The 26,250-nt window shown below is 38.4% G+C and overlaps 1 protein-coding gene across 4 annotated transcripts in view; it reads right to left on the bottom strand.

Annotated features, from left to right (window-relative positions):
- DISP1 (dispatched RND transporter family member 1) overlaps positions 1 to 26,250 on the bottom strand; it is a 216,360-nt gene that overhangs the window by 31,565 nt on the left and 158,545 nt on the right. For all 4 annotated transcript variants that reach the window (XM_007107671.4, XM_055084039.1, XM_055084041.1 and 1 more), the window contains exon 2: positions 21,921 to 22,436. In XM_007107671.4, coding sequence (XP_007107733.2) covers positions 21,921 to 22,436 — 516 coding nt within the window. The remainder of the gene's footprint in view (positions 1 to 21,920; positions 22,437 to 26,250) is intronic.

The raw sequence follows: 26,250 nt of genomic DNA, 5'->3' as shown, positions 1-26,250 counted from the left end.
TACCAGAAGAGAGAACATGAAGGAGTGCTCACGTTAAAAGGGTTATTCTGAGGAGATGTATTTTGTATTTTCTGTTTTGATGTTAGTTTGGTTTTCTGATTATAAAACTAACATACAGTTTTCTTAAAGCCTGAAAAATGCAGAAAATTATGAAGAAAAAAATCAGCCATACTCTTACTATACTGATCTAACCTCTGTAATTCTTTTTTTTTGATCTATTTCCTTTCAGTATTTTTTCCTTTGTGCCTAAATATATGCCATAAGTATGCACACAATTGGGACCATACTGGATGCATAAAGTGTTACCACTTCTGATTATGAGTTTTTCCCATGTAATTAAAAGCTTCTGAAAACATGATTTTTCAGTAGCTGTATAATCTTCCATTATATTTCCCAAATTTATTTAACATATATACATGATTATAATCACATAAATATATTACTTTATGTCTCTTTTGCTTATATATATATATATATATATCTTTCCTCTTTATTTATAAGAGTATTAAAGCTCTGAAACATCAAAATTTTCCTAGTCTGTGATATGTTTTTTAACATGATTTTTTGACATGCATTTTAAAATTTTCAATAGCTGGAATTTTCCTTTGTAATTTGATGACGACTTTTATAGTTAAAGAGATATCCTTGATCCAGATGTCAGTTTTTCCCAATTCCACTTACTAATAATCTAGGCCAGTAATAATCTATTACTTTGTGATGCTTCGATTATTATTTTCTGTAAGGCCTCACTTTAAGGGGAAAAGTAGAGTCCAAAAATTCATTTTTATAAAATATATGGCATTTGATATTGTGAGCATAACGAGCTGATCGTGATGCACCTGTTCAGCTAGGAGACTGAATTTCCATGGTCTGGCTGAACCATCCAAATCCGTCCTAGTACACAGTTTGGCGCCATCTAGTAACAGTTGTTCACTTGGGTTTAATTATCAATGGGGACAAATGTGGATTTGGAGGTTGACTGCTCCTCCCAGGACTACAATAGTGGTAACAGAAATCTCTCAGTTAGTCGGTGCCTATTTGTTAGCCAGATTTGGGGAAACTGGGCTGAGAGAGTATGGAAATATGGAGATCCACTTTCTGCCTCCCTGCTTCCTGAAAGAGGGTTGCCTACGATCAGAAGATAAGGTAAGTCTGGCCCTGTTTGAGAATGGGGGTTAGGTGGAAGTCGGGAGCCCATTGAGTTTTTGAGGAGTTTTACTTTATTAAAGTTTTTAACATGCTAGGGTCTGTTTCACCTGTCCTAGTGGATCCACTGATCCAATTCTTTTCACAGAATCACACTGTTTTAGTTACTCTGGAGTCAAGATAGCCAAGTCCCAGGATGGAATATATTTAGGAACTCCTAATTCCCTTTAAAGAACTAACAGGTTTACAGTATTATTCTTGCATTTGTAACTTGAAAACAATTTCAGGTTTACAGTATTATTCTTGCATTTGTAACTTGAAAACAATTTCAGTTAGGGAAAGATCAAAAGAGGTTATTAAATGGGCCCCCAACCAAATACGAGAACCTTGACTCTCCAATGACATGCACATGCTAAATTACAGTCTAGAACAAAGACTGTAAAGGAAATTTCAAGTTTTTCAGCTCATTCAGAACAACTTCATAACAAGACAACTAACTACATGAACCTCAAGGGCAGTATTACAGCAAGTTTCCCATATGCTTTCCTTGTGAACAGATATTTCTCACAAAGTAAACTCACATTCAATTTTAAGTCAACTGAGCGCAGTAAGTTTTCCCAGAACCTGACTTATGTCAAAGGTTGAAGTATTTTGTAGGAAAAGGCTTACATATGTAGAATCCAAGGGCTCTCTCTTGTCATAAATGTTAAAAACACCCTTCTTCTCCTTCTTCCTGGCCCTACATCTGGCTCTTCCATATGGAAAACTTAAATCTTTTTATAATCTTGGCTTACTTCTATCATAAAATCTTTGGCAGAAGGATGGGAAAGATGCGTTACTACCTTCCCTAAGGAAGGCTGCCTAAGGACAGCCCTTTATTTTCTCAGGATTATTAAATCATTCATTTTGTCGTCTCTTCTCCGCTCTAGAAATTCCAGTTCACTAAGCACTTTTGAGCAGTAAAAAGTAAAAATACAATTTCTACTCTCAGGTACCAAAATAGGAAGATGAGAGGCTAACAGAAGATGCAAGTGGGAAAGCAAATAAGGCAAGATATGTGCGAGAATGTGATTACGTCACAGAATACTCTACTTTTCAGATTCCGAAATAAAAATGCAGCTCACATATGCAAAATAGATAACCAACAAGGACCTACTGTATGGAAGAAGTAACTCTGCTCAATATTCTGTAATAACTTAAATAGGAAAAGAATTTTAAAAAGAATAGATACATGTATATGTATAACTCAATCACTTTTCTGTACACCTGAAACTAATACAACATTGTTAATTAACTTTACTCCAATAGAAAATAAAAATTTAAAAATAAAATAAAAACTCAAAAAAATGTAGCTTAGGGGCTTTCCTGGCGGCGCAGTGGTTAAGAATCTGACTGCCAATTCAGGGGACACCGGTTCGAGCCCTGGTCCGGGAAGATCCCACATACCGAGGAGCAACTAAGCCTGTGCGCCACAATTACTGAGCCTGCGCTCTAGAGCCTGCAAGCCACAACTACTGAAACCTGCGTGCCACAACTACTGCCGCCCGCGTGCCTAGAGCCTGTGCTCCGCAACAAGAGAAGCCACCGCAATGAGAAGCCCGCGCCCCGCAACAAAGAGTAGCCCCCGCTCGCCGCAACTAGAGAAAGCCCGTGCGCAGCAACGGAGACCCGATGCAGCCAAAAATAAATAAATAAAATAAATAAATTTATTTTCAAAAATGTACTTAAGTTGGCTATCTTCAAATCAAGGAAAAAAATCTACACATATTTAAACAGCAAGGTGGTAGCTCAGAGTGGAGCCTGGTTTACTAAGAAACTCTCCTGGAAGGAGGTGAGTATGCCAGCACTTAAGCCTTCCTCCTGCCTCCAATCTCCCTCCCACTGCACAATCAGGAATATAAAAATTAAGAGAACATTATCCCTGCCTTCCAAGTGTATACAGACTGGCCAAGAAGGTGAAAGGCTATTTTAGAATTAAAGGGGAGAGATCCTTAAATCCCTTATGTCATTCTTTTAAACCATTCCTATTTCACCAACTCTTCAATAAGAGGCACAAAGTTTAAGTGTTCAGCTAGATGGGTTTTACATCCATGTAACCACCACTCAGATCAAGATACAGAACATTTCCCAGAAACCCCAAAGGCTTGCATGTGCCCCTTCCAATCAATAAACATAATCAGAAGTAACCAATATTCAGGCTTCTATCACCATAGATTAGTTTTGCCTAAAGGATCACCCTTTTTAAGAGAGCCAAAGATAAAAGTTTAAGTACCTTAGATAGCTAAAATTCATGTTAGCTGAAGTTTAGAGACATAGATAAAAAGGAAGTCCCCCAGTAACATTTTAAATTGGAAACTAACTCCTAGTGAGTCTTAACTGATCTTTTCTCTTGAAGCTTTAGAAATACCTGTCCAAATGACTTATAAGGTAGAGATCTTAGATTACCTATAAAAGGCCTTGGATGAGCAACAGAACTTTGTTGATCTACAGTAAAACTAGTCCTGGTATTGTTGTCTGTCATTATGTTATTTTTGAACAGATTATTTTTAAAAATCCACATTGTTCTGCTTCCTTAAATTTTAGTTTCTTCCAAAGTTCAAGATCTTTCCTGGGTCAACAATATCTAGTTACAGTACGTGGCTATGCTTACTTAGGGTGCAAGTGCTTCAGTTGAAGGATTACAAAGTGCTCTTCCTCTGATACTTTGTTTGGCAGGATATTTAAATAAAGATGTCCTACAGCCTATTGTGAATTATAGGGATTCCATCACCATGAGAACTACAGACAGGAAATGGGGATCTGAAATTTTTAACAGTTGAGAAGGGGTAAGAAAAAAACAATAAGCAAGGTATTATGGAAATGACAGTCATGTGAAGGGTGGAAAAGGAGGCTCCATCAACAGTGAGAGGGGTCAGAAATGGTCACAGCACATAGGATAAGAAGGAAAGGCATAGGGTGATGAAAAGCATAGAGTCATGAAATGCAAAAAGGAAGACAGCTTACGAAGGGATGGTAAACGGGGATTCCATGCTATTGAACTAAGGAGGAGAAGAAATGAGATGAGTTCCTCAAAGAGGTCACTGACCCCAGTATCGCCAGGAAAGGAGTGATGGTAAAAGTCAGACAGCAAGGCATTAAAAAGGAAAGAAGTCATACAAAGTAAAAGCATTAAGTGTACTGATATATTAAAAATAATAAGAGTCAACATTTACAGAACTTCACTATGTGCCAAACACTGTCCTAAACACTTGACATATATTAAACTATTTTGTAATTCTTAAAACAATCCTATGCGGTAGGTACAGATTTTATAGCTAAGGAACTGAAGCACAGAGAGGTTAAATAAGTCGCCCAAGCTCGCACAGTTAGCGTTAGAGGCAGGATTCAGACCCAGGCAATCTACTGCAGAGCCCACCCTCTTAACCTCTATGCTACACTCCACCAAAATTTCCGTTGTTTTCATAATATAGTAGTAGGTGATGCTGCCATGGTTCAGGGGTTGAGAGAGTAAACTGTGCTTTGAGTAAACTAGAGACGGAGGCGTACGTGGAAAAAGCTGCTGGAGGAAGTACATTTAGGAGTTAGCAGTGAGCACTGAGCTATGCCAGACTGCATGAGGCATAATAAGAAAGGTCTACAGTTTCCGTCTTCTTACAGCGAGCACTGTTTGGTAGTCTTGGAGCTGGAGTAAAGGCACCCAAAATGGTCCGGGAAGATCCCACATACCGAGGAGCAACTAAGCCTGTGCGCCACAATTACTGAGCCTGCGCTCTAGAGCCTGCAAGCCACAACTACTGAAACCTGCGTGCCACAACTACTGCCGCCCGCGTGCCTAGAGCCTGTGCTCCGCAACAAGAGAAGCCACCGCAATGAGAAGCCCGCGCCCCGCAACAAAGAGTAGCCCCTGCACGCCGCAACTAGAGAAAGCCCGTGCGCAGCAACGGAGACCCGATGCAGCCAAAAATAAATAAATAAAATAAATAAATTTATTTTCAAAAATGTACTTAAGTTGGCTATCTTCAAATCAAGGAAAAAAATCTACACATATTTAAACAGCAAGGTGGTAGCTCAGAGTGGAGCCTGGTTTACTAAGAAACTCTCCTGGAAGGAGGTGAGTATGCCAGCCCTTAAGCCTTCCTCCTGCCTCCAATCTCCCTCCCACTGCACAATCAGGAATATAAAAATTAAGAGAACATTATCCCTGCCTTCCAAGTGTATACAGACTGGCCAAGAAGGTGAAAGGCTATTTTAGAATTAAAGGGGAGAGATCCTTAAATCCCTTATGTCATTCTTTTAAACCATTCCTATTTCACCAACTCTTCAATAAGAGGCACAAAGTTTAAGTGTTCAGCTAGATGGGTTTTACATCCATGTAACCACCACTCAGATCAAGATACAGAACATTTCCCAGAAACCCCAAAGGCTTGCATGTGCCCCTTCCAATCAATAAACATAATCAGAAGTAACCAATATTCAGGCTTCTATCACCATAGATTAGTTTTGCCTAAAGGATCACCCTTTTTAAGAGAGCCAAAGATAAAAGTTTAAGTACCTTAGATAGCTAAAATTCATGTTAGCTGAAGTTTAGAGACATAGATAAAAAGGAAGTCCCCCAGTAACATTTTAAATTGGAAACTAACTCCTAGTGAGTCTTAACTGATCTTTTCTCTTGAAGCTTTAGAAATACCTGTCCAAATGACTTATAAGGTAGAGATCTTAGATTACCTATAAAAGGCCTTGGATGAGCAACAGAACTTTGTTGATCTACAGTAAAACTAGTCCTGGTATTGTTGTCTGTCATTATGTTATTTTTGAACAGATTATTTTTAAAAATCCACATTGTTCTGCTTCCTTAAATTTTAGTTTCTTCCAAAGTTCAAGATCTTTCCTGGGTCAACAATATCTAGTTACAGTACGTGGCTATGCTTACTTAGGGTGCAAGTGCTTCAGTTGAAGGATTACAAAGTGCTCTTCCTCTGATACTTTGTTTGGCAGGATATTTAAATAAAGATGTCCTACAGCCTATTGTGAATTATAGGGATTCCATCACCATGAGAACTACAGACAGGAAATGGGGATCTGAAATTTTTAACAGTTGAGAAGGGGTAAGAAAAAAACAATAAGCAAGGTATTATGGAAATGACAGTCATGTGAAGGGTGGAAAAGGAGGCTCCATCAACAGTGAGAGGGGTCAGAAATGGTCACAGCACATAGGATAAGAAGGAAAGGCATAGGGTGATGAAAAGCATAGAGTCATGAAATGCAAAAAGGAAGACAGCTTACGAAGGGATGGTAAACGGGGATTCCATGCTATTGAACTAAGGAGGAGAAGAAATGAGATGAGTTCCTCAAGGAGGTCACTGACCCCAGTATCGCCAGGAAAGGAGTGATGGTAAAAGTCAGACAGCAAGGCATTAAAAAGGAAAGAAGTCATACAAAGTAAAAGCATTAAGTGTACTGATATATTAAAAATAATAATAGTCAACATTTACAGAACTTCACTATGTGCCAAACACTGTCCTAAACACTTGACATATATTAAACTATTTTGTAATTCTTAAAACAATCCTATGCGGTAGGTACAGATTTTATAGCTAAGGAACTGAAGCACAGAGAGGTTAAATAAGTCGCCCAAGCTCGCACAGTTGGCGTTAGAGGCAGGATTCAGACCCAGGCAATCTACTGCAGAGCCCACCCTCTTAACCTCTATGCTACACTCCACCAAAATTTCCGTTGTTTTCATAATATAGTAGTAGGTGATGCTGCCATGGTTCAGGGGTTGAGAGAGTAAACTGTGCTTTGAGTAAACTAGAGACGGAGGCGTACGTGGAAAAAGCTGCTGGAGGAAGTACATTTAGGAGTTAGCAGTGAGCACTGAGCTATGCCAGACTGCATGAGGCATAATAAGAAAGGTCTACAGTTTCCGTCTTCTTACAGCGAGCACTGTTTGGTAGTCTTGGAGCTGGAGTAAAGGCACCCAAAACCCTGAAGATGACAGCATGGAGTGTGACATTTAGATAGAGAATTCAGTTTAGACACAAAGGAAATGTTACATCTAAAATGTGGAAAATCTTTTTCTTACTACTAGCATGTCCAAGAACCTACTGTGTGTGTCCCCCCACTAGTGTTTAAGTGCACTAGGGACATGGTTCAAACAGATGGGAGAAATCAGGCAGGATTCTTCCTTGGGATCTGTGCAAGGAAGTGCTGTGAATCTACCCCTTCCGTGATCTAAAAAGGACTTGGGCAGCCTGGGGCAAGTTATCTGTGCTTCTCATGATTATTTGTGTAATCTGTGATGAGTGGGATCTCAGCTCTGCGGTTTAAAGAATGAACCTGCACAAGTGCTTACTACATAGCTAGCACTCAGTAATTGTTTCTTGAACTACTGCTAAAACTAAAAAAATTTAGCAAAAAAAAGAAAATCATTCTCTTACGTTTGAGCAGCACAGAGATGTGACTAAGAGGAAAGTCTTCACAATCAGACAGACCAGGACTCAATTCCAGGCTCTACTGCTTATTATTAGCTATTTAATTAATCGTTTAAACACTATTTAATTTTTCCAAACCATAGTTTCTTCATCTCTAAAATGGAAATGACAGTAATAGCTCTGAATTCCTTGGGCTGTTTTCAGGATAAAATCAGACAGTGCATGTAAAATATAGTACAATGTCCGGTATATAGTAAGGGTTCAATAAAATCATTAATACTCTTATTATAAACTTGAGACCTTATGCCATTGAAGTCCATTTTCTTCACCAAATACAGGTACAATGCACGACCAAGTTCTACTTCACAATTTAGAAAAAATTCTTTATACTCAGAGACTATTATTCATTATTTTGGAATATTTTAGAATATTTGTAATAATGATAAAACTTACTATTAAAATTCTTAGAAAGGTTATTTTGTTATAAAATTACACAAAAGAGATACTCATGTGATAGCAGAATAAGAAATAATTTAAATATGATCTAAATTGCAATGCTGATGGAGAACTAAATATTCTTAATTGCTTACATGACCAGATATAGTCAAGTACATTATTAACATAGAAATGCTTTATAGGTGATTATATTTCCATGCAAAGCTTGTATCTGTGGGTGAAAGAGGAGATACACCTCTTCAAAATGTTCTTCATCTCTTCCCATTTTGAAATCTTGAAGAAGATTTCATCAATGGAACACGTATAATGTTCCATTTAAGTGTACTCTAAGTTTAAATTTTATAGACTTAATTCACAGTGATGAACTGTTTTTCTTTTTTTTTTGCGGTACGTGGGCCTCTCACTGTTGTGGCCTCTCCCGTTGCGGAGCACAGGCTCCGGACGCGCAGGCTCAGCGGCCACGGCTCACGGGCCCAGCCGCTCCGCGGCATGTGGGATCCTCCCGGATCGGGGCACGAACCCGTGTCCCCTGCATCGGCAGGCGGACCCCCAACCACTGCGCCACCAGGGAAGCCCCTGTTTTTCTTTTAAATCATGACTTTTTAAACAGACTATCTGAGATTAGTTCTTTTAACTAAAGAAAAATAAAATACTTAATTTCTAAACTATGTGATACGAAAATCATATTTAAACCCATGTTGAATTTACCTCTCAAGATATATCTAGACCCCTGATTATGACCATTCCTACCTTCAATAATTAACGTCTACACATTAAATATAAAAACTTATGTTCTCTTTATAACTGACAGGAATATGTCAGCCTAAGGCAGAAAACTGCTGAAATGTCCATGGATTATGGGCAATCCTACTGCTGAATTTCCTTTGCTGCCTTTCACTTCTGTCTGCTTTATCGCTTAAGCAACCAGTGGCTACTGATTAGCTAAGAAAAACTCACCTCCAATTTAGCTGTTATATAATTTACAGTTTTCCCCCTGGAGACATTAATACTGCAGAGATGTGATAAAAGACTGCTGTGAAGAATGACACAAATGTGCACTTTTCACAAATTTATAAATCCCCATGCCAATTTCACCAAACTTGCTGGCAAAAGAAAAATACCTGACATTCAAGGACATCTCTCCAATGGGAATGCAGAAAGGCAAAACTGCACACTCACAGGATCTACTAAACGTTACATCAATTAGTGACAGAGCCTGGTAACCCATGAAGGCATTTCTGTGTGATGTTCCATAAGAAAAACATGCTTTGTGCATAATGTACAATATTCCCTGTCTGTCCCACTCAGACTCAAAACTCTGTAAAGCTGGAACAAATCAGGCTTCCATGTAACAGCTTGAGTTCCAATTTAAGTTAATAAGAAATTATTCTCTTATTAGTAGAGCCTGGCCCTAAGAAGCAAGCCAGAAATTATGTTATTGTTTTCCCCTAGTTATTGCAGTAAACAAGAAAAGAACCATGTTACACAAAATTGGGTGAGAATTCCCTCTTCTATAATTAAATAATTATTTCTTCTTAAGAAGATAGAGTTCCAGGCCTAGCAGATCAGTAGTCAAAGGGCAGCTATTCTGCTGTTCACTAAAAGGTGAGGGAAGCAAGGCGTGGGAAATTCATTTTCAAATACATTTTGCCTCTGCCACTTATAAGGGGGAGGAGGGAGGAGCCATACCGGAGGTCAGAATTTCACATGGTTCTGGTCGTGTGCAATGCACACCCCAAAAGAGGAATCTAAGAATGACTTTTTCTTTTTTTTTAAAGAAACAGTTGAAAGCAATTAGCATTCTGAAAAGGACAACTGGTTAATTAAAAATATTTTTAAATGACTGAAAAGTAGCTTTGCTTGAAAGAAACCATTCTTCCTCAGCCCATGGAGTTAAATTTGCATAGTTAAGCTGGAGGTTATAAGCCAAACAGCCCCATGTGTTACATTTTAAAGTTATACTAAATTATAAAGCACTTGCCCTTAAACCTTTCCACGCCAGACTGTTGCTGGAGCCCCACACAAAACATGCTAAATGAGAGTGTAATATATACTTTTCTTAATAAGACGTGAATACTCATCACTAATGGGAGATCCAAGGAAAGCTCCTAAGAAAGCCAGAAAAATCTTATTAAATTGAACTAACTTAAGAGGCTGGAATGCTGGAATGAAGGTTAAAATCCTCAGAAGCCAAAATACTCACCAGATACTAATGCTGCTCACTTAGAATCTTAGGCTTTGGGAGATGGAGGTCACGGGTAAGGAGGTTAAAAAAAATTAATACAATTTGGAGCTCAATGTAGGGTTTAATTCTGCATTAGATTGAGACCTTTTAACAATCAAATAATACATTTAAATAAATCTCTCCTGGCGACTGCTTTACAATGAAGTAGTTTCAGTTTCTGGTAGCCAATAATGTAGGTCAATGGCCAACAGCTAGAGGGAAGAGATATGGGAACATATGTCTATGTATAACTGATTCACTTTGTTGTAAAGCAGAAGCTAACACACCATTGTGAAGCAATTGTACTCCAATGAAGATGTTAAATAAATAATAAATAAAAATTTAAAGTAAAAAAATAAAACCAAAAAAAACCACACCAAAGTTTCAGAATAATACCTAGAAGACAAAGACCCAGAATATTTAGTGTTGGCCAGGACCAAAAAAATTATCTGAGTCTAGTTCTCGATTATATGTAAGTGGAAACGAAGATACAATCACTAATCAGATTTCTGTTCAAACTTCTAAAGTGTAGGGGGAAAAAGTCTGATACAGTAATCTTATTCACTGATATCCGTCACCTCGTTCCTCACCAGGGCTAGAAGATTCCTCCTCCCTGAACTACCTTTCCTTCCCCCACAAAACACACTCCATCCCTTTAAAGGGACCTTCACTGTCAGGTCAAGGAGTTTGGGGAAACCATGGAAGATTTCTGAGCAGAGAAGTGACATAATGAAAGCAGTGTTTTAGGAATGGGGAGGTGGGCAGGCCCAAGTGACCACAGATGCACAAAGAGGGTCTGAAGGAATGAATGTATTAACTGTCCATCCTTGTTTCTTACTAGACACACAAAATAGTGTTTAGAAAGAGTAAACTGCTCACGTTCCTGTAGAAATCATCACGCTTGAATCTCAAGCTATTTGATGACTATCAGAGCCCTCCCTGTACCATCCAAATGGGGAGAAGTAATTAATTTACCTAAACCAACAGCTCAGCAAATTCACATAGTATATGGCATCAAATCTGGCCCTGGACCCGCTCGTTTTATTCTAAGTCATAAAATACATACGGACAAAGAAAAAACCCCATCTCTTATTTCGGAATTTATGTTTCATCCACCAGTTCTATATCATTTATGAAAGTAGCTTAGGAGCTGCGGGAGTGAACAGGGTCTTTACCTTTCCTTTCTTACGTCTTCATGAATGAGGCTGTAATTTTTTTTTTAAGTTAGAAACCAAGGCATTGGGGGGGGGGTGATTTAAAGGACAGGAGGAGTTATCCCCGCAAACAGACTCAAACAACAATTAATAAAACAGGGTTTTTAAGGGAACAAAGCCTTTTAAACCTTCTCCCACTGTTTGGGAAATGTCTTACTCCAGGAGACCAATGCGCCTGATTTTCACTATCAAGACATCACAAAATTGAGTGCTGCATAAAAAGGACTTGACTGATGTTCAATTATTTATTCATTTCATTCAACAATTTCTGAGTGTTTACTAAGTGCCAGGCACCTTGGTAGGCCCTGGAGATACACAAAAAGCAGTACAAAAGAAATGGTTCAACAAACAAGCCTAGGGAAATATCATTGAATCAAAGGTATTAGAACTATGTAATTACTGCATATAAAGTACTTAGATACTTAATAAGTGCTTTTTATGATGATTCCACAACATTTGGAATCCACTGTCTTGGGGGAGCAGTCTTCTTTGACTAACTATAGCATATTGTTCTCCAAAGGTCGAATGAGATGAACCCAACAGGCACAATGCCCTGGGCCGCCTCCTCTGAGCTCTTCTCCAACAAAGGACACTGCCTGCCAGGCTGCCTCACACTTGCTCCCACCCCCCATGTGCTGCTGGCCTCCCTTCGCATATTTCAGGCAGTTGGTCTCCTGTCTGTTTTTGAAAGACCCATTTCACCTCCCATGGCGCTTTCTCGAAGCTATCCTATGACTCCATCTCCCTCTTTGGGACTCACATAACCCTCTAAACGCTGATTTCGGTTCTCTGAGACTGTGGTTATTTTTGCCCCAATCATCTCTCTCCTATTGGACAATAAATGGCTTGATGGCAGGGACCAATCTGACTTTGTGAGGTTTTTAAAAAATGTAAGCTTTGTCCATTTTTCATGTAAAAAAAGATGTCCTGAGATTTGGGGAGGAGGAGTGATAATCATTCATTCAACAAATATCTGAGTTCCAGTGATGCCCCAGGCACTAAACTCCAAAATACCAAGCAGTTGACTCTCTGGTTTGTGTTTTTTTTAAAAAAAGACATAATTTTGTAGAATCAATTTTGCTGAAAAGAACACAACACAGTACAGCAATGAAAATTCTCCTATAAATGTTAAGTGCTATAAAGTCTTTTAAATTACACCTAACAATCCACTTAAGTTTGGAAAGAAGACGCAGTAGTACAATCGGTTTTTTTCCTGGAGTCCGCGATGTTAACTGATCCATAACAATGTCTTTTATGTTTTACTGTTTGCTAACTATTTTACCTTTTCAAACATTTTTTAACCGAAAAGAAAAATTTGAACCATTCCTCTTTTTTTCTTTACTCTCTAGAACCTGCTAAACAAGCAGGAGTGCTACAGAAAGGGGGTAATTAAAGAATATATTTGCTTCAATCCAAAATGTTACATTAATTTCAAGAAATAAAGAGGGTATTGTTTCCTGACATTTATTATTTAAGAAACAGATGACCAAGGCTCATAGTCTGAAATGTATTACGTACTGTGCGATGCATTCCATGAGGCATAGCACGCTCTAAAATTCATTTATAGTATAAAGAAGTCTCTAAAAGAAATCCCACTAATAAAATAGGCTTTCACTCAATCTGACCGCCAAACTGACTTACTTTGGCAAGCAAGCTTGGAACATTTTAAATTTCACAAACATTATCCTGTTTTAAAAAAGTTAATTTTGACTACTTAAAGGAATGTAAAAATAAACCTTGGTTTCAGTGAAATCAAGATTAAATCTTACCAGACTTCTAAAGTTAACTGTCATAATCAGATGTTACAATTAGTATAACGTATAAAGGCTCTGAGTCTTTGGGGCTGTGGAGGCCCATTTATTCTCAACAACCCCCCTCCTTCCTCTTCTAGAAGGCAAATTAGTGACCATCTTTCCCACTTGCTCTTTCCTGTAGGTCGACGGGGTAAAAAATATGCAATTTATAAATAAGAATGAAAAGCAATACATCGTGTATTCATTTAAATCAGGATTCAGTAAGAGCTTGATTTCTGCCACAATACTAACAGAATTAAGTGCGCACAGCAAAGAACAACAGCAACAACAAAAATTTAAGAGAAGAAAATGAAAGGAACAAATGTGAAAGGAGACTAATAATTTGGTTCTAGGCACTATGCTATGTGAAAAAAATAACCACTGGTATTCCATTTTTACAGAGACAGAAACTAAGGCTGAGAGAGATGCAATATTTACCCAAGATCACAAAGCTATTCAATGGCAGAGCCAGGATTCATTCAAACACAGGGATTCCCTTCTAAAGCCCATGCTCTTCCCACCTCATGTTGTGTAGTGAGGAAAGGAGGAAGGATTGAGGAAAGAAAAGTGAGAGCTGTAATACAGCACTAGCAATTACTTCTAGAGGCTAGCTGTACTTATTTATCTACCTTTCAGAAAAAAATTTGTTTTGACATTTGTACTTTAGATCTACTTACAAAAAGCTCAGGCCATAAATCAACTATACTTCAATAAAAAACAAACACAAAAAACAAAAAGCCCAGGCAACTAAAAATTCAATAAATTGATACTTTCGTCTTTGGCTTGATCTGCAGAAGTTTTTGTAAGATGTAACTGTGGCTTCTAGAAGATGTCGAAGGATATTGCCTACTGGCTACGATTTTTTATAATATGGGGCTTTAGTCTTTCAGATTTTTGAAGAAAAGGGATTTTATCTTTTGTCATTTCTTAATGTTATATGTCAAACAAAATACAAGCAATCATACTCCAATTAATTAGAATTATGTTGACCAAAAAGGGTATTTACTGCCAAATACTGCTGTTACTCTACATCATACGTGCTCCATTTGCTGCCACAGAGGTTAAAAAGGGATCTCAGTTGCTTTAACAGAGGCAAGAAAGATAGTCCTGTCCAATAAAAGTTTCTGCAATGATGGAAATGTTCTGTATCTGTGCTGTCCAATATGGTAGCCACTCGTCACATCTGGCTATTGAGCGCTTGAAATGTGCCTAGCGTGACTGAAGAACTGAATTTTTAATCTTATTGGACCCTCCTGAACATCACAGGTCTAAAGAGAGCAGTTTAACCATTCCTTCCTGCCAAAGACACCTGCCAAGCAGTCCTGGCCAGGTTACTCTTTATGGCAATTGCATATAAAGACAAATGATTATTTAGCTATTAGTAACCTTCCAATGGTAAGAGAGGAAAAGCGGAGAAAATGGATTTAGAAAACGATACATAGTCTGGTTCTTCTTTTTGGCTTGTGCTCCTGCAAAAGCTCTGATATCTAACTTTTGTGCTCCAGAGAATACAGCAGTCAATATTTGTAGATAAAAGAAGGCTATCTATCTGAGGTCAGCCCATGCTGAAATCTAAGTATCTTACCCTGTCCACATTACCTCTACATCTTTGAAATTGGGGACCATGCTTGCAGTTTTTACCTCTGTCTCCAGCACTTAACACTTACTAAGTATTCATTAAATTCTTGCTAAATAAGTGAGCAACCTTGAATTTCTCCGTTCATTGCTCCAACATCTTAGAAGAGCCATGTGAGTTGAGTCTGGCGTTTGGGGCAAATCAGAGACTCCGGGATCGGTGTTAATGCCAAGGTTCACGCTACACCGCTGATGAAGTGTTCAGAGTGATTTTTGGTTCAAATTTCCTAACTAACTAAAATAACACAACTGCCGGGGCTCAGGGCAGGGGGGTGGGTGGAGCATTGCAGGCCAGGTGTAGCAAAGTAAGACCCTTTGGAAAATGATGCTCAGGTCTATAATTTACCCCTGGACGTTATGATACAACATATACAGAGGAACCCGATTTCAAGTGGTAGATTCTATCTCTTTTAACATAATACAAGAATTCTCATTTCTTACTTTTTAGGAAAAAGAGTTCCCTTCATAGAAAGTAACTAGTGTCCTAAGGGGAAACAAAAAGAAAACCTCTGAGAAAAGTGAGTGTGAAATTGGAAAACTAGTAAAGAACCCTAGGAGAAAGGAAATATAGGTTACAAAAATTATATAGTCACAATGTATGGGGAGGCAGGGACTATGTTTACTTAAGCTTTCAGGGGCTGAGCTAATGCTAGAGTTCCATGGACCCCTCTGTGCCAAGCCTTCTTAACTCAGTATAGCTCTAACTCCTCCAGGGTGCCATGGGGAACATTCAACGTGACCATCTGTCTACAAAATCACCCTCAGAGAAATAAAAATGCCTTTGGCAGGCACCCAAAATTACCACAGGTTCCCTACCATGATAATGAGTCTATGGCCATTGCCAAGTATCATTTATGGAGTCCCCTATTACAATCAAGAACATTTTTTGCAACACCAAATTAAAATGTAAGTACAGTTTGGATTAGAAATCTTGTATGCTATTTTTGGATGCAGAACTCCCTATTAATTGTGTCATAATACCATTACCCCTTCACTTTAATATGGCAGTAAGAAGGTTTCCAAATGAATCATTCAAAACTTTGCTCCAACCAGCACACATGGAACGTGACTGGCTCCTGAGAAGCATCTTCCAGATCTCTGTAGGATAAAGAGCAAATCATTACCATTCAGCCTTCTAGATAACTTGGCTGTATTCAGGATGTAAAATTAGGAAAAGCTGTCTCTCCTGGCCATCCAAATGACCCTTTCACTCTGGCCATCCTCTTCTCTTTACACTTCCTTAAGTAGACTTTTATTTTTGTACGCTTTCCCCTTCCAACTTCCCCCCACCTTCTACGTTCTGCGTCCTGCAGGCAGTCCCTTTATCATGTCCTGGTCATCCTTCAGGGGTCACTCAAATTCTCTCTTCTCACCCAGGCTGCCCCTAACCTTACTAACCTCCAGGGATCCTTCTCACCTCTGAACTCCTGAGTGCTTTATTGTTTCTATTGCAAAAGGAACTTCTCCTTATTATTATCATACTTATTTTATTCTTTGACTCCCCTGGTGATCCTGATGATCAGCTAGGTTTAGGACTTATGGGTATGGACTCTGTCTCATGGTAGGGAGAGACTACTTTCTGCCATTTTTAATTCCTTAGTGTTCTCAATTAATCACATTAATTAACGGCTGAGTGCTGGGTATAAGGATAGGAATCTACAAATGAAAAAGCCAGAAGCTTTCAAATGAGATCTATTTGAACTACTTAATATTTGGTGATAAATGGAATCAAAAGAGAATATCCTAAATGTGATCCTTGCAATGATCTTAATTTAATCAACCAGAAGCTTAACAGAGAGTTTTAAAAAGCAAAAGACATATACAAGTGGTTGATTATAATGAATCTTTTAGATAGATTTATTACAGCTTAAAGAGTCAAGAAGGGATGAAACAGAACTTACTGTAGAACAGAAGGTGGGGAAAAGGGAAATGGGAATGTGAATGACGGAAAGGAGGCGGCAAATGACCTGGGATAAAATTATATTTTCTATTTGATTGACTCTTTAAAACATTCTCTGTGGTTTAAGTACTTTGCAAACAAATAACAACTTTAAAAATAAAACAAAATACCAACCAGGTGGGCGCATTTGTGGTGTAGGTGCAAAGAGCAATAGCAATTGAAGGCGCCTAGGATCTTCCATCCGTACACAATTTTACTCCAAGGCCATCAACCTTTAAGATACTTTTTAAGTGATGTGAATACTCTATACTTTTATCAAGTCATGAATACATCTCAAACATTAATTGAATAATGCTTCATTAAGTATTTGAGATCATCAATTTTTTAAAAAGCAACATGCAAGAAATCACAAAAGGAAAATAGATTTAGAGAGTTAACATTCCTGATAGACATCAGCCTCTAGAACCTTCGTTCTAAGTTTCCTAAAAGTGTTGGGTAGAATAACTAATAAAAGGCAGCAAAGTATCACATGACATCCTCATTTACAGAATTTCTCAGGGAGGACATCCCGCATAACCTATCCCAAACTGCCCTGCTCTCCCTTACACAGTAGCTATATCCATGTCCACATTTGCTTCGGTGGGTGTATTACTGGCTTGGGAAAGACAGACACAGCACCTGGCTTAGTTCCTTGCCCGTAGCACAATTCTGCAAATAAATACATGCTGGGCTGAACCTAAAAGCTGCAGTTTTCATCCTAGGATCATCTCCAACAGTATTGTTACCCTCAATGTAATTGTTACGTATTACTCAGCATCCTCATTCTTTCAAGAAAGCTCAAAGGATCACACTCTTCCGCTGTTACCGCCCCACCCTCCATCCCCAGAAGCTCTGCTTGCTTCGAGTTCTTCTCCTGCCCTCTCCATTTTAGTGATCAGCATTACCATCTACCCATCTAGTTGCTCAAGCCAGGAAACTGAAAATCAGTTGTGATTCTTCTTCCCTTCCTCCCCCATATCCAATTGTTCACCAGATCTAGTAGATTCTACCTCATAAATCTCTCTAGCTGAAATTACTTCTAAATCCTGGATCAAGTCACCACCAGCTCTCACCTGAATTGCTATAACAAGTCTTCTAACGGTCTCCCTTCCTACAATAGTCCTGACCCAGTTCAATCTACTCTCCACCATGCAGTTTATGGATCTCTCTAAAATGTGAATCTGAGAGCGTTTCTTTTCTGCTTAAAAATCTGTAATGCCACACCCATTAGGATGGCTATTATAAAACAATTAAAAAAAAAAAAAAACAAACAGAAAAGAACACGTGTCAGCAAGGATGTGCACAGCAGCTGTGGAAACAGTCTGGTGGTTCCTCAAGAAGTTAAACATAGAATTACCATATGATCCAGTAATTGCACTTCTGGGTATATAACCAAAAGAAGTGAAAGCAGGAACTCAAACAGATATTGTGTACACATGTTCATAGCAACATTATTCACAATAGCCGAAAGGTGGAGCAACCCAAGTGTCCATCGACAGATAAATGGACAAACATAATGTGGTATATACATACAATGGGAAATCATTCAGCCTTACAAAGGAAGACGGTTTTGATACATGCTATGACATGGATAAGCCTTGAAGACGGTATGCTAAGTGAAATCAGACAGTCATAAAAGAACAAATACTGTATGATTCCACTTGTATGAGGTACCTAGAATAGCCAAATTCATGGAGATAGAAAATAGAACGGTGGTTGACAGGGGCTGGGGGAGGGAAGAATGGGAAATTATTGTTTAATGGGTACAGAGTTTCAGATTGGGAAGATGAAGAATGTTCTGGAGAAAGAATGGTGATGATGGTTGCACAACAATGTGAATGTACTTAATGCTACTGAATTGTATGCATACAAATGGTTCAAATGATAAATTTTATGTTCTATATATTTTTTCATAATAAAAAAGTCGTGCACAGACAAAAATCTATACTGCCTCTCCACTGGCCTCAGGATAAAGTCCTGAGATCTCCTGATGTGATTCACAATGCCCCTCAGGATTTAGTCCCAATATACCTCTCCCCTTGCTATTACTCTTTGGTCCTTCAGGGCCTAGTCATACTCAGCTATGCTGGGGCTGTGCTCACACTACTTTATAAATCTTTATACAGACCGTTCCCACTGTCTACGAGACAACCTCTTCTCCATTTGTAATGTTTTTCATTTTCATCCCTGTATGTCCCTTCTTGGTTCTCTCTTATCACAATATTGTAGCTGCCTGTTTGCTTTTCTGTCTCCCTTCCTACTATAGCTCTATGAAGGAAAAAATAAAGTCTCATCTCATTTAGAACTACATCTTTGGTGCCTGGCACATACAAATATTCAGTAAATACTGTTGATTATGTAAATTCATAAATGTAGCAGATAGGGAAGAGTTTCTGGAAGCACACATTTTATAATAAAGTATGTCATATACACAACTGGACACATACCATTCCTTCGCAGGCATCTTTAAAAAGATTCTATGTCTGTTGCAGTTTATCAAAAGGCTCAAATTCTTGAGATAAAATTCTAATATGGAAGATTTCTCACATAAAATTCCAGTTTCCTCTACAACTCTTCCCGATGGACAAATATGGCACTTTTTATCAGTTTGTTTTTTAATGCCATTCTATTTAAAGCTGTATGTATATAAGACACTCATTCCTTTAAAATTAGGTCATTCAGAAATGCTAAGCCAAAGTCCTGAAAATACTGACAATGCCTATCACACTGAAACAATTGGTTACTTATCTGTTGTTTTACTACTTTGTGAAGTTTTTTAAAGGAGGGATCAGCTTCAAAATGTAGAATTCTCTATCTCGTCTCACATCCTGCAACCACATAATTTATGATTCTGAAATGTCAATATTTACGACCATATAATTTCAAAACTAACCACTTACACTGTTTCATTCAAAGTGGAAAGAGTCTAAAACTGGCCATGTAGCACAATGCTGTCAGGACCAATCTTCTAAGAAATGGCTTTGGTGAATGTTTTTATTATAGTTCTATAAACTGAAAGACTCTCACATCTAATATGGAAAAATGTATTCAGAAACTGTAGAAACACGCTAGAGAAGACTGCCCCTGCCCCCCACCCCTTGTCATTTTCCCCATCTTTCTCTTCCTCTCTTTTCAAAAGAGTGAAACCAAATAATCTCAGCAGCATCTAAAATCTGATGAAGGTGAAAAGTATTTATTACTTAATCCCTGCCTGGATGTGACTTTTTAAAAACTTGATATATAATTGCCATATAACATTATATTAGTTTCAGGTGTACAACGTAACGATTTGATATTTGTATATATTGCAAAATGATCACCACAATAAGTCTCATTAACATCCATCACCACACACATTTACAAAATTTTGTTTTTCTTGTGATGAGAACTTTTAAGATCTACTCTCTAGCAACTGTCAGCTACACAATACAGTATTACTAGCTACGGTCACCATGCTGTATACTACATCCTCATGACATTTAGTTTAGAACTGGAAGTCTGTACTCACTCTTTAATTAAAAGTGAATATGCTATATGCATACAATGGATTACTACTCAGCAATAAAAAGGGAAACTAATACACATAGCAATTAGACAGTCTCAAAAATGTTATGAGTCAAAATTGCCAGACACAAAAGAGTACCTACTGTATGATTCCATTCATATGAAGTTTCAGAGCAAACAAAATAATTTACGGTAACAGAACTCAGAACAGTGCTTCTGGTGAAGAGAGAAGGAATGACTAAGAAGTGGCATAAAGGAACTTCCTGGGGTGACAGAAATGTTCTACATCCGACCAAGGTGTGCATTATACTAGTGTATACATTTGTCAAAACTGATCAAACTATACACTTAAGATATGTGCATTTCCCTGTATATAAATTATACCCTAATATTAAATGAGAAGGTTGTCTTCTAGCTCTTTTAAGACTTTTTATTACCAAAAAATGTGAAATAATTCTTGGTCTCTATAAAGTGGTCAGTATTTTTAAAAATATATTACCATTGCTCACCTGCAGTACATGTGATTTAACTTACCCACGGAAAAAATAGCTGGAAAGCACATATCAGAGAAACTATGGCCTGAAATGGGAAGGAGAACTGGCAATGATAGAGATTTTTCTAGTACTTTTCAATCTACCAGATCTGAAAACGTTTTACAAAAAAAAAAAAATATATATATATATATATATATATATATATATATTTTCCAGGGAAGCCCCCAAAAGTATTTTTTAAAGCCCTATGCTACACATTTATAGGTTTCATCTGCTAAAAGGAATTGTTGCCTTCATACGATCTCAACATATTACACAGTCCCCCAAACCACATGAATAGAAATTGTGAGTACACCCATAAGTAAGCAACTGGTTTTGTACTTCTTTTTTGTAAATGTTGATCACTATCAATAATAGCAAATATAAGACTCCTGTTTAGGCAGCCTCATCACAAATATATCTATCCCCCATGTTTAATAATAGAAATTACTAACAATAAAACCTTTTACTGAACTTTATAATTCAAGGTCTAGCAGGGACATCTAACCAGCTCACAGAAGGAGAAAACGGAAGGAAGGGTTTAATTGACTAAGAAGTTAATGGATAAAACAGATATAATATTACTTCATTTGCATTTTAGTAGGCTTCACACAATCCACAAAATATGCGTTTTGTTTTGGTTTGGTTTTTGGGTTTTTTTGGCCACTCCACGTGGCTTTTGGGATCCTAGTTCCCCAACCAGGGATTGAACCTGGGCCCTCAGCAGTGAAAGTGTGGAGTCCTCACCACTGGACTGCCAGGGAAGTCCCTGTGGCATTAAAATTTTATTGGAGGGCTATTAGGATAAAAACGTTCAGAAGGGGATCCTAGTTCCCCAACCAGGGATTGAACCTGGGCCCTCGGCAGTGAAAGTGTGGAGTCCTAAACGCTGGACCGCCAGGGAATTCCTGAAATATGCACTTTTACCGGTTTCCTTTCCCTGATACATGTTTCTCTCCTCCTTTTGGAGAAATCGACACAAACAACCACATTCATGAGGAATTAGTTGAATGAGAAAGTTCAGCAAAACTTCTGGACCACTCACCTTATGTTGGCTATATGCTGCGGCACTGGCTGATGCTGAAAATGGTCAGGCCACGGATGATGCAGGCAGAAGGATGGAGAGGGCTGAAGACAGCACGTTGCCTGATAAACAGGTGAATGGTTTGGACAGAGAGATGCAGAATACTCTGAGTGTGGCTGCATGCAACACGAGGCCAAAGCAGGAGGTGCGGCAGGGCCAGCCTCGGGAGGGCACTCTTGGTGACTGTCATGGGTAGTCAATGGGTGATGGTATGGGCAAGGATGGCAGCACTGGGATAACATCTGAGGCGTTCTTTGGTTGTCTAAAGGCAGAAAGGATGATCTAACTGTGCCATTAACTTGCAGGCATCCATTTGGACTCACTTTTGTTCTGGGTGCTTCTGTGGGGACGAGCTGCTGGGCGGCAGGGTCTCCATCACAGGGGGGGAGGGGACTAGGGCTGGTAGCGCTGGTTGCAATGCTGCCATTGCTCAGAACCACAAAATCGTTGTTCATAGCCATGCTCCAATTTATGGACCTTAAGAAAGAAAATGATATAAAATCATCCAGTTACAGTCAGGCAGGCAATTATGTAAAAAAGATAGGAAAATTATTTTAAAACAGCTCTTTGAAAACAAGCGTTCTTGCAGGAGTTGTGAAAGCACTGGGGGAAGCCCGGCACACCTGCAGCAGAACCAGCCACGGGTTAGGCCTCCTCTTCTTTCCTCCCAGCTACACCACGCACCTTGAGAACCCTCTCCTATCGCACTGACCACTTCCTCCCTGCCCCATCTCTATTTTCAGTGCCTGTCTCCTCTCCTCATCCTAGATGTGCAAGTATCAGTTAAGAATTAGAACATTTTAGGCTAGGGGTGGGAAGGGGGTAGAAGAGACAGAAGATACCAATATCATTCTTTAGCTTTTCAATAATATCATGCTTGGGGTGTTCTGATATAGGAATAAAGGGCAAAATGAAGGGCTCCTCTGAAGCAATTAGTTGTGTAGGTTCAGATAATGTGAATAATCTTAAGAATGCCTTATGTCTTTGAAAAATATCAAGAAAATATGATTTTTCCTCTAAGTCACTCAGGTCCTAGAATAAGAATAAACAAAAGAAAATAAAAACAAATTAGCTAAGCTAAGAACTGTGGCAACCAAGATATCAGATGCAAAAGTTTTATCCCCTGAACCAATGAATGTAATGCTAAAAAAATAATAAAACATGCCACATAAGTTGCCATGAACTTAATAATTTGTCTTCTATGCTATGTCCCACAGGTGGCAATGCCTGCACACAAGAAAAAGAATATTATGGCTGGAATTTGCTGCAAGTGAGATTTTTGTTATTAAGTTTTTCCCTCCACCAAAGGGTCCAGGCTTTCAATGTAAAGGAAAAATTAGTGTTCAAATTACCAGTAATATTTTTCTGTCCAGTCAACACACAAAGGCAAAAACAGACAGCCTTCTTCCTCTCTCCCTTTGCCCACTTATCACCTTCTGACCAACATACACAATGTGCAGTAAGAAAAATAGGTCATCAAATGCTAGTGGTCTATTTAACCTACACAGGAAAGCCAACGAGAAAAAAAGAAAACCATTGTTTGGCTCACTAACCCTTCTGGCATGGCATTTTTCTGAGTGGACAAAACAGCTTCTGGAGAAATCTCTCTCCAGTCTCTCCCCACCTCTGTCAGACACACAGGTACTAGAAGAAATCGTCTCTTTTCAGTCTGAGTACATGTAATGACAAACCTGGGTCACCCATGAGGAAGATTCCTATGCATATTTTCACCCAACTTATAAACTGCTCAACAGGGGTATTTCTGAACAGGGAATGCCAGAATGATGCATAACGTTTCAATGTGAACACTAATACCCGGAAGATACTGTACTAGGATGGAAATTTAGCATTAGTGACTTATTTTCCTTTCAGATAGAGCTCATCAAACACTCAAACACACACACACACACACACACACACACACACACACACACACACACCCATTCAGCTATATAAACATCAATGCTGTAAGAAATGGAAGAATTAATGTAGACATTAAAAAATTTCTTCATAAATTATTTTAGGGGTAAAGACAAAGCATTTATAAATATCCAAACATACATGTAAATCAAGCAGATGCTACTTCTCTCATCAGCCTTACCGTCACTTTGGAAAGTAGTCTGCCATTATAATGACCATTGAGAAGGATTTTTTGGGGGGCCAACCCACATGGCATGCGGAACCTTAGTTCCCCGACCAGGGATTGAAACCACAGCCCCTGCAGTGGAAGCACGAAGTCTTAACCACTGGACTGCCAGGGAAGTCCCTGAGAAGGATTTTGAATTGTAGTAAACACAGTTGCTCTCTTCTTCAGTAAATCACTCCTGGGTATAAACACCTCCTATAAAACACTCAAATGATAGCCCCAACACAAAGCATTGGTAGTTAAAAGTATTATCCAACTAGTGGGAAGATAAGGTAGATAAACTGGTAAGAGCCCTAAAGTGACCCAGGAGGCACAAACTCTAATCTTTTTTCCATCACTTTCTTAACGTGCCATCTCAGCAAGATCTGCTCCCTTAAGCTTCCTTTTACTGAAGGATATATCCTCCCTTTTGTTGTTAACAAAAGAAAAAGCTGTATGCAAATGTTCTGAAAACAATAAAACATATTAATCAAAGGCCATCTAAAAAGGCACTAGAGTTTTTTAAAAAGTTCATTGAAATTTAAGATGTTTATTTGTATGGTTAAGTGAAAGATAGTCTAGAAAATGTAAGAAGCAATTGCTTGATGAGATAAATTGTCATTTCTTGGAATTAGGAACTCTCATTGTACAAACACTCCACAGAAATCACAGAGGGCATAAGCTTTCTCTTGCCTCTACCCATGACTCATGTTTCCAAGCCTTCTCTTCAGATCTCAGCCAAGCTACCGGAGCTGATGCAATCTTCTAGGCTGAATGGGAAAATCAAGACCCCCCTCTTGGCCCTTCCATCAGGATAGAAGGAAGACTTTTTCTAGTTTGTCGATTTGTTCTGACCATCCTAGGTTGGTTAATATCATTTCAGAGAGTCTATTTTTGGTATTTAATTCAATCAGCCCTATGGACTATAATCACAGCTGTCAGGTGGGTTACCCTAGTGAGAAGTATCTAACAAAAATCCTCAGTTTTCAAGTGAAACTGGGCTTAAGACAGAGTGCCATCAACCTGGAACACTCACCAAAGTACCCTGAAATCCTCTCTAGACTCTCCGAAATTTCATCTGTTTCCCTATCTTCTAATTAAATCTGCTCGTCGTCAGGAAAATTTATTTTTCTTTTTCTTTGTAACAAGAATTACAACTATCATTCTCTCTTATTTTTATTGCAAATGCATCATATTGTAGTTACCTAGGAGTTAAATAGATTTTTGCAGGCCAGCCAAGGGACCTAATCACCATTTATAACATTTTTTTCCCCAGTGTGGTAAAATGCACTTCAAGTGCCAAATAACTGACTTACGAATGATTTTTGGAGCACAACTTGTTTTGTAACTTAGAGATTTCTTGTAATGAAGTAGGTACAAGCGGAGAGTAAAGAATAATTTGAACTCTGACTTTGCATTGTATTTGAAGTAAGTCATATAAGCTTTCTATGATTCACTTTCTTCAATCATAAAATGGGAACAATCAAACTGACTTTATAAATAAGTTGTGGATTATAAGTAAAAAATAATAAAAAAGCAAAAGCAGACAAAAATTGTTCTAAGAAATGTTTACAGATTAAGTTCAGTGGATGTATCTGTGTAAGAATTCAGGTGACCAGGAGAACAGCAAAGTTTCGATCCAAAGTAAAGAGTTGACCTTAAGGTCACACAGAGAAAGACCTTATTTCTTTAGAAATGAGACAAATGAGAAAAAAATTTGGTCTGAGCCAGAGAGAACAGGAAAAGAGATGAGAGAGTGGAAGATTCAACATCATAAAAATGAATTATTGTGATCAATGTAATGCTATGTGATTATAAATGCAGTGATAATAGTATTTATGTGGGAAGTTTAAAATAAGTTTTGGATCAAATATAATGAACAATTTTAAAAGAGCTTTGTTGAAATCACCTGTTTTCCCCAGGGCCATAACACACAGGGACTGCCAAAAGAAAGCTATTCTTGAGACACTGGCTTGAGGTGTGATGGAGCCCCATGGCCATATATTTTAGTGTATTTCCTGTTGTTCATGAATATAACATGCCAGTATCAATACATCTGAAGCCACTAATCTCACACCTCCTATTTCACCTTTTCTATACTAGCATTTTCATGTCCCGAGTGCTTTAGCTGTTTGGGGACTGACTATAAGGCGTTTGGCCAAAGAC

This window comes from Physeter macrocephalus, chromosome 4 (genome assembly GCF_002837175.3).
Source record: "Physeter macrocephalus isolate SW-GA chromosome 4, ASM283717v5, whole genome shotgun sequence".
Lineage (NCBI taxonomy): Eukaryota > Metazoa > Chordata > Mammalia > Artiodactyla > Physeteridae > Physeter > Physeter macrocephalus.
The sequence above is the reverse complement of the archived record's forward strand: the minus strand, read 5'-3'. Positions and strand labels throughout refer to the sequence as shown.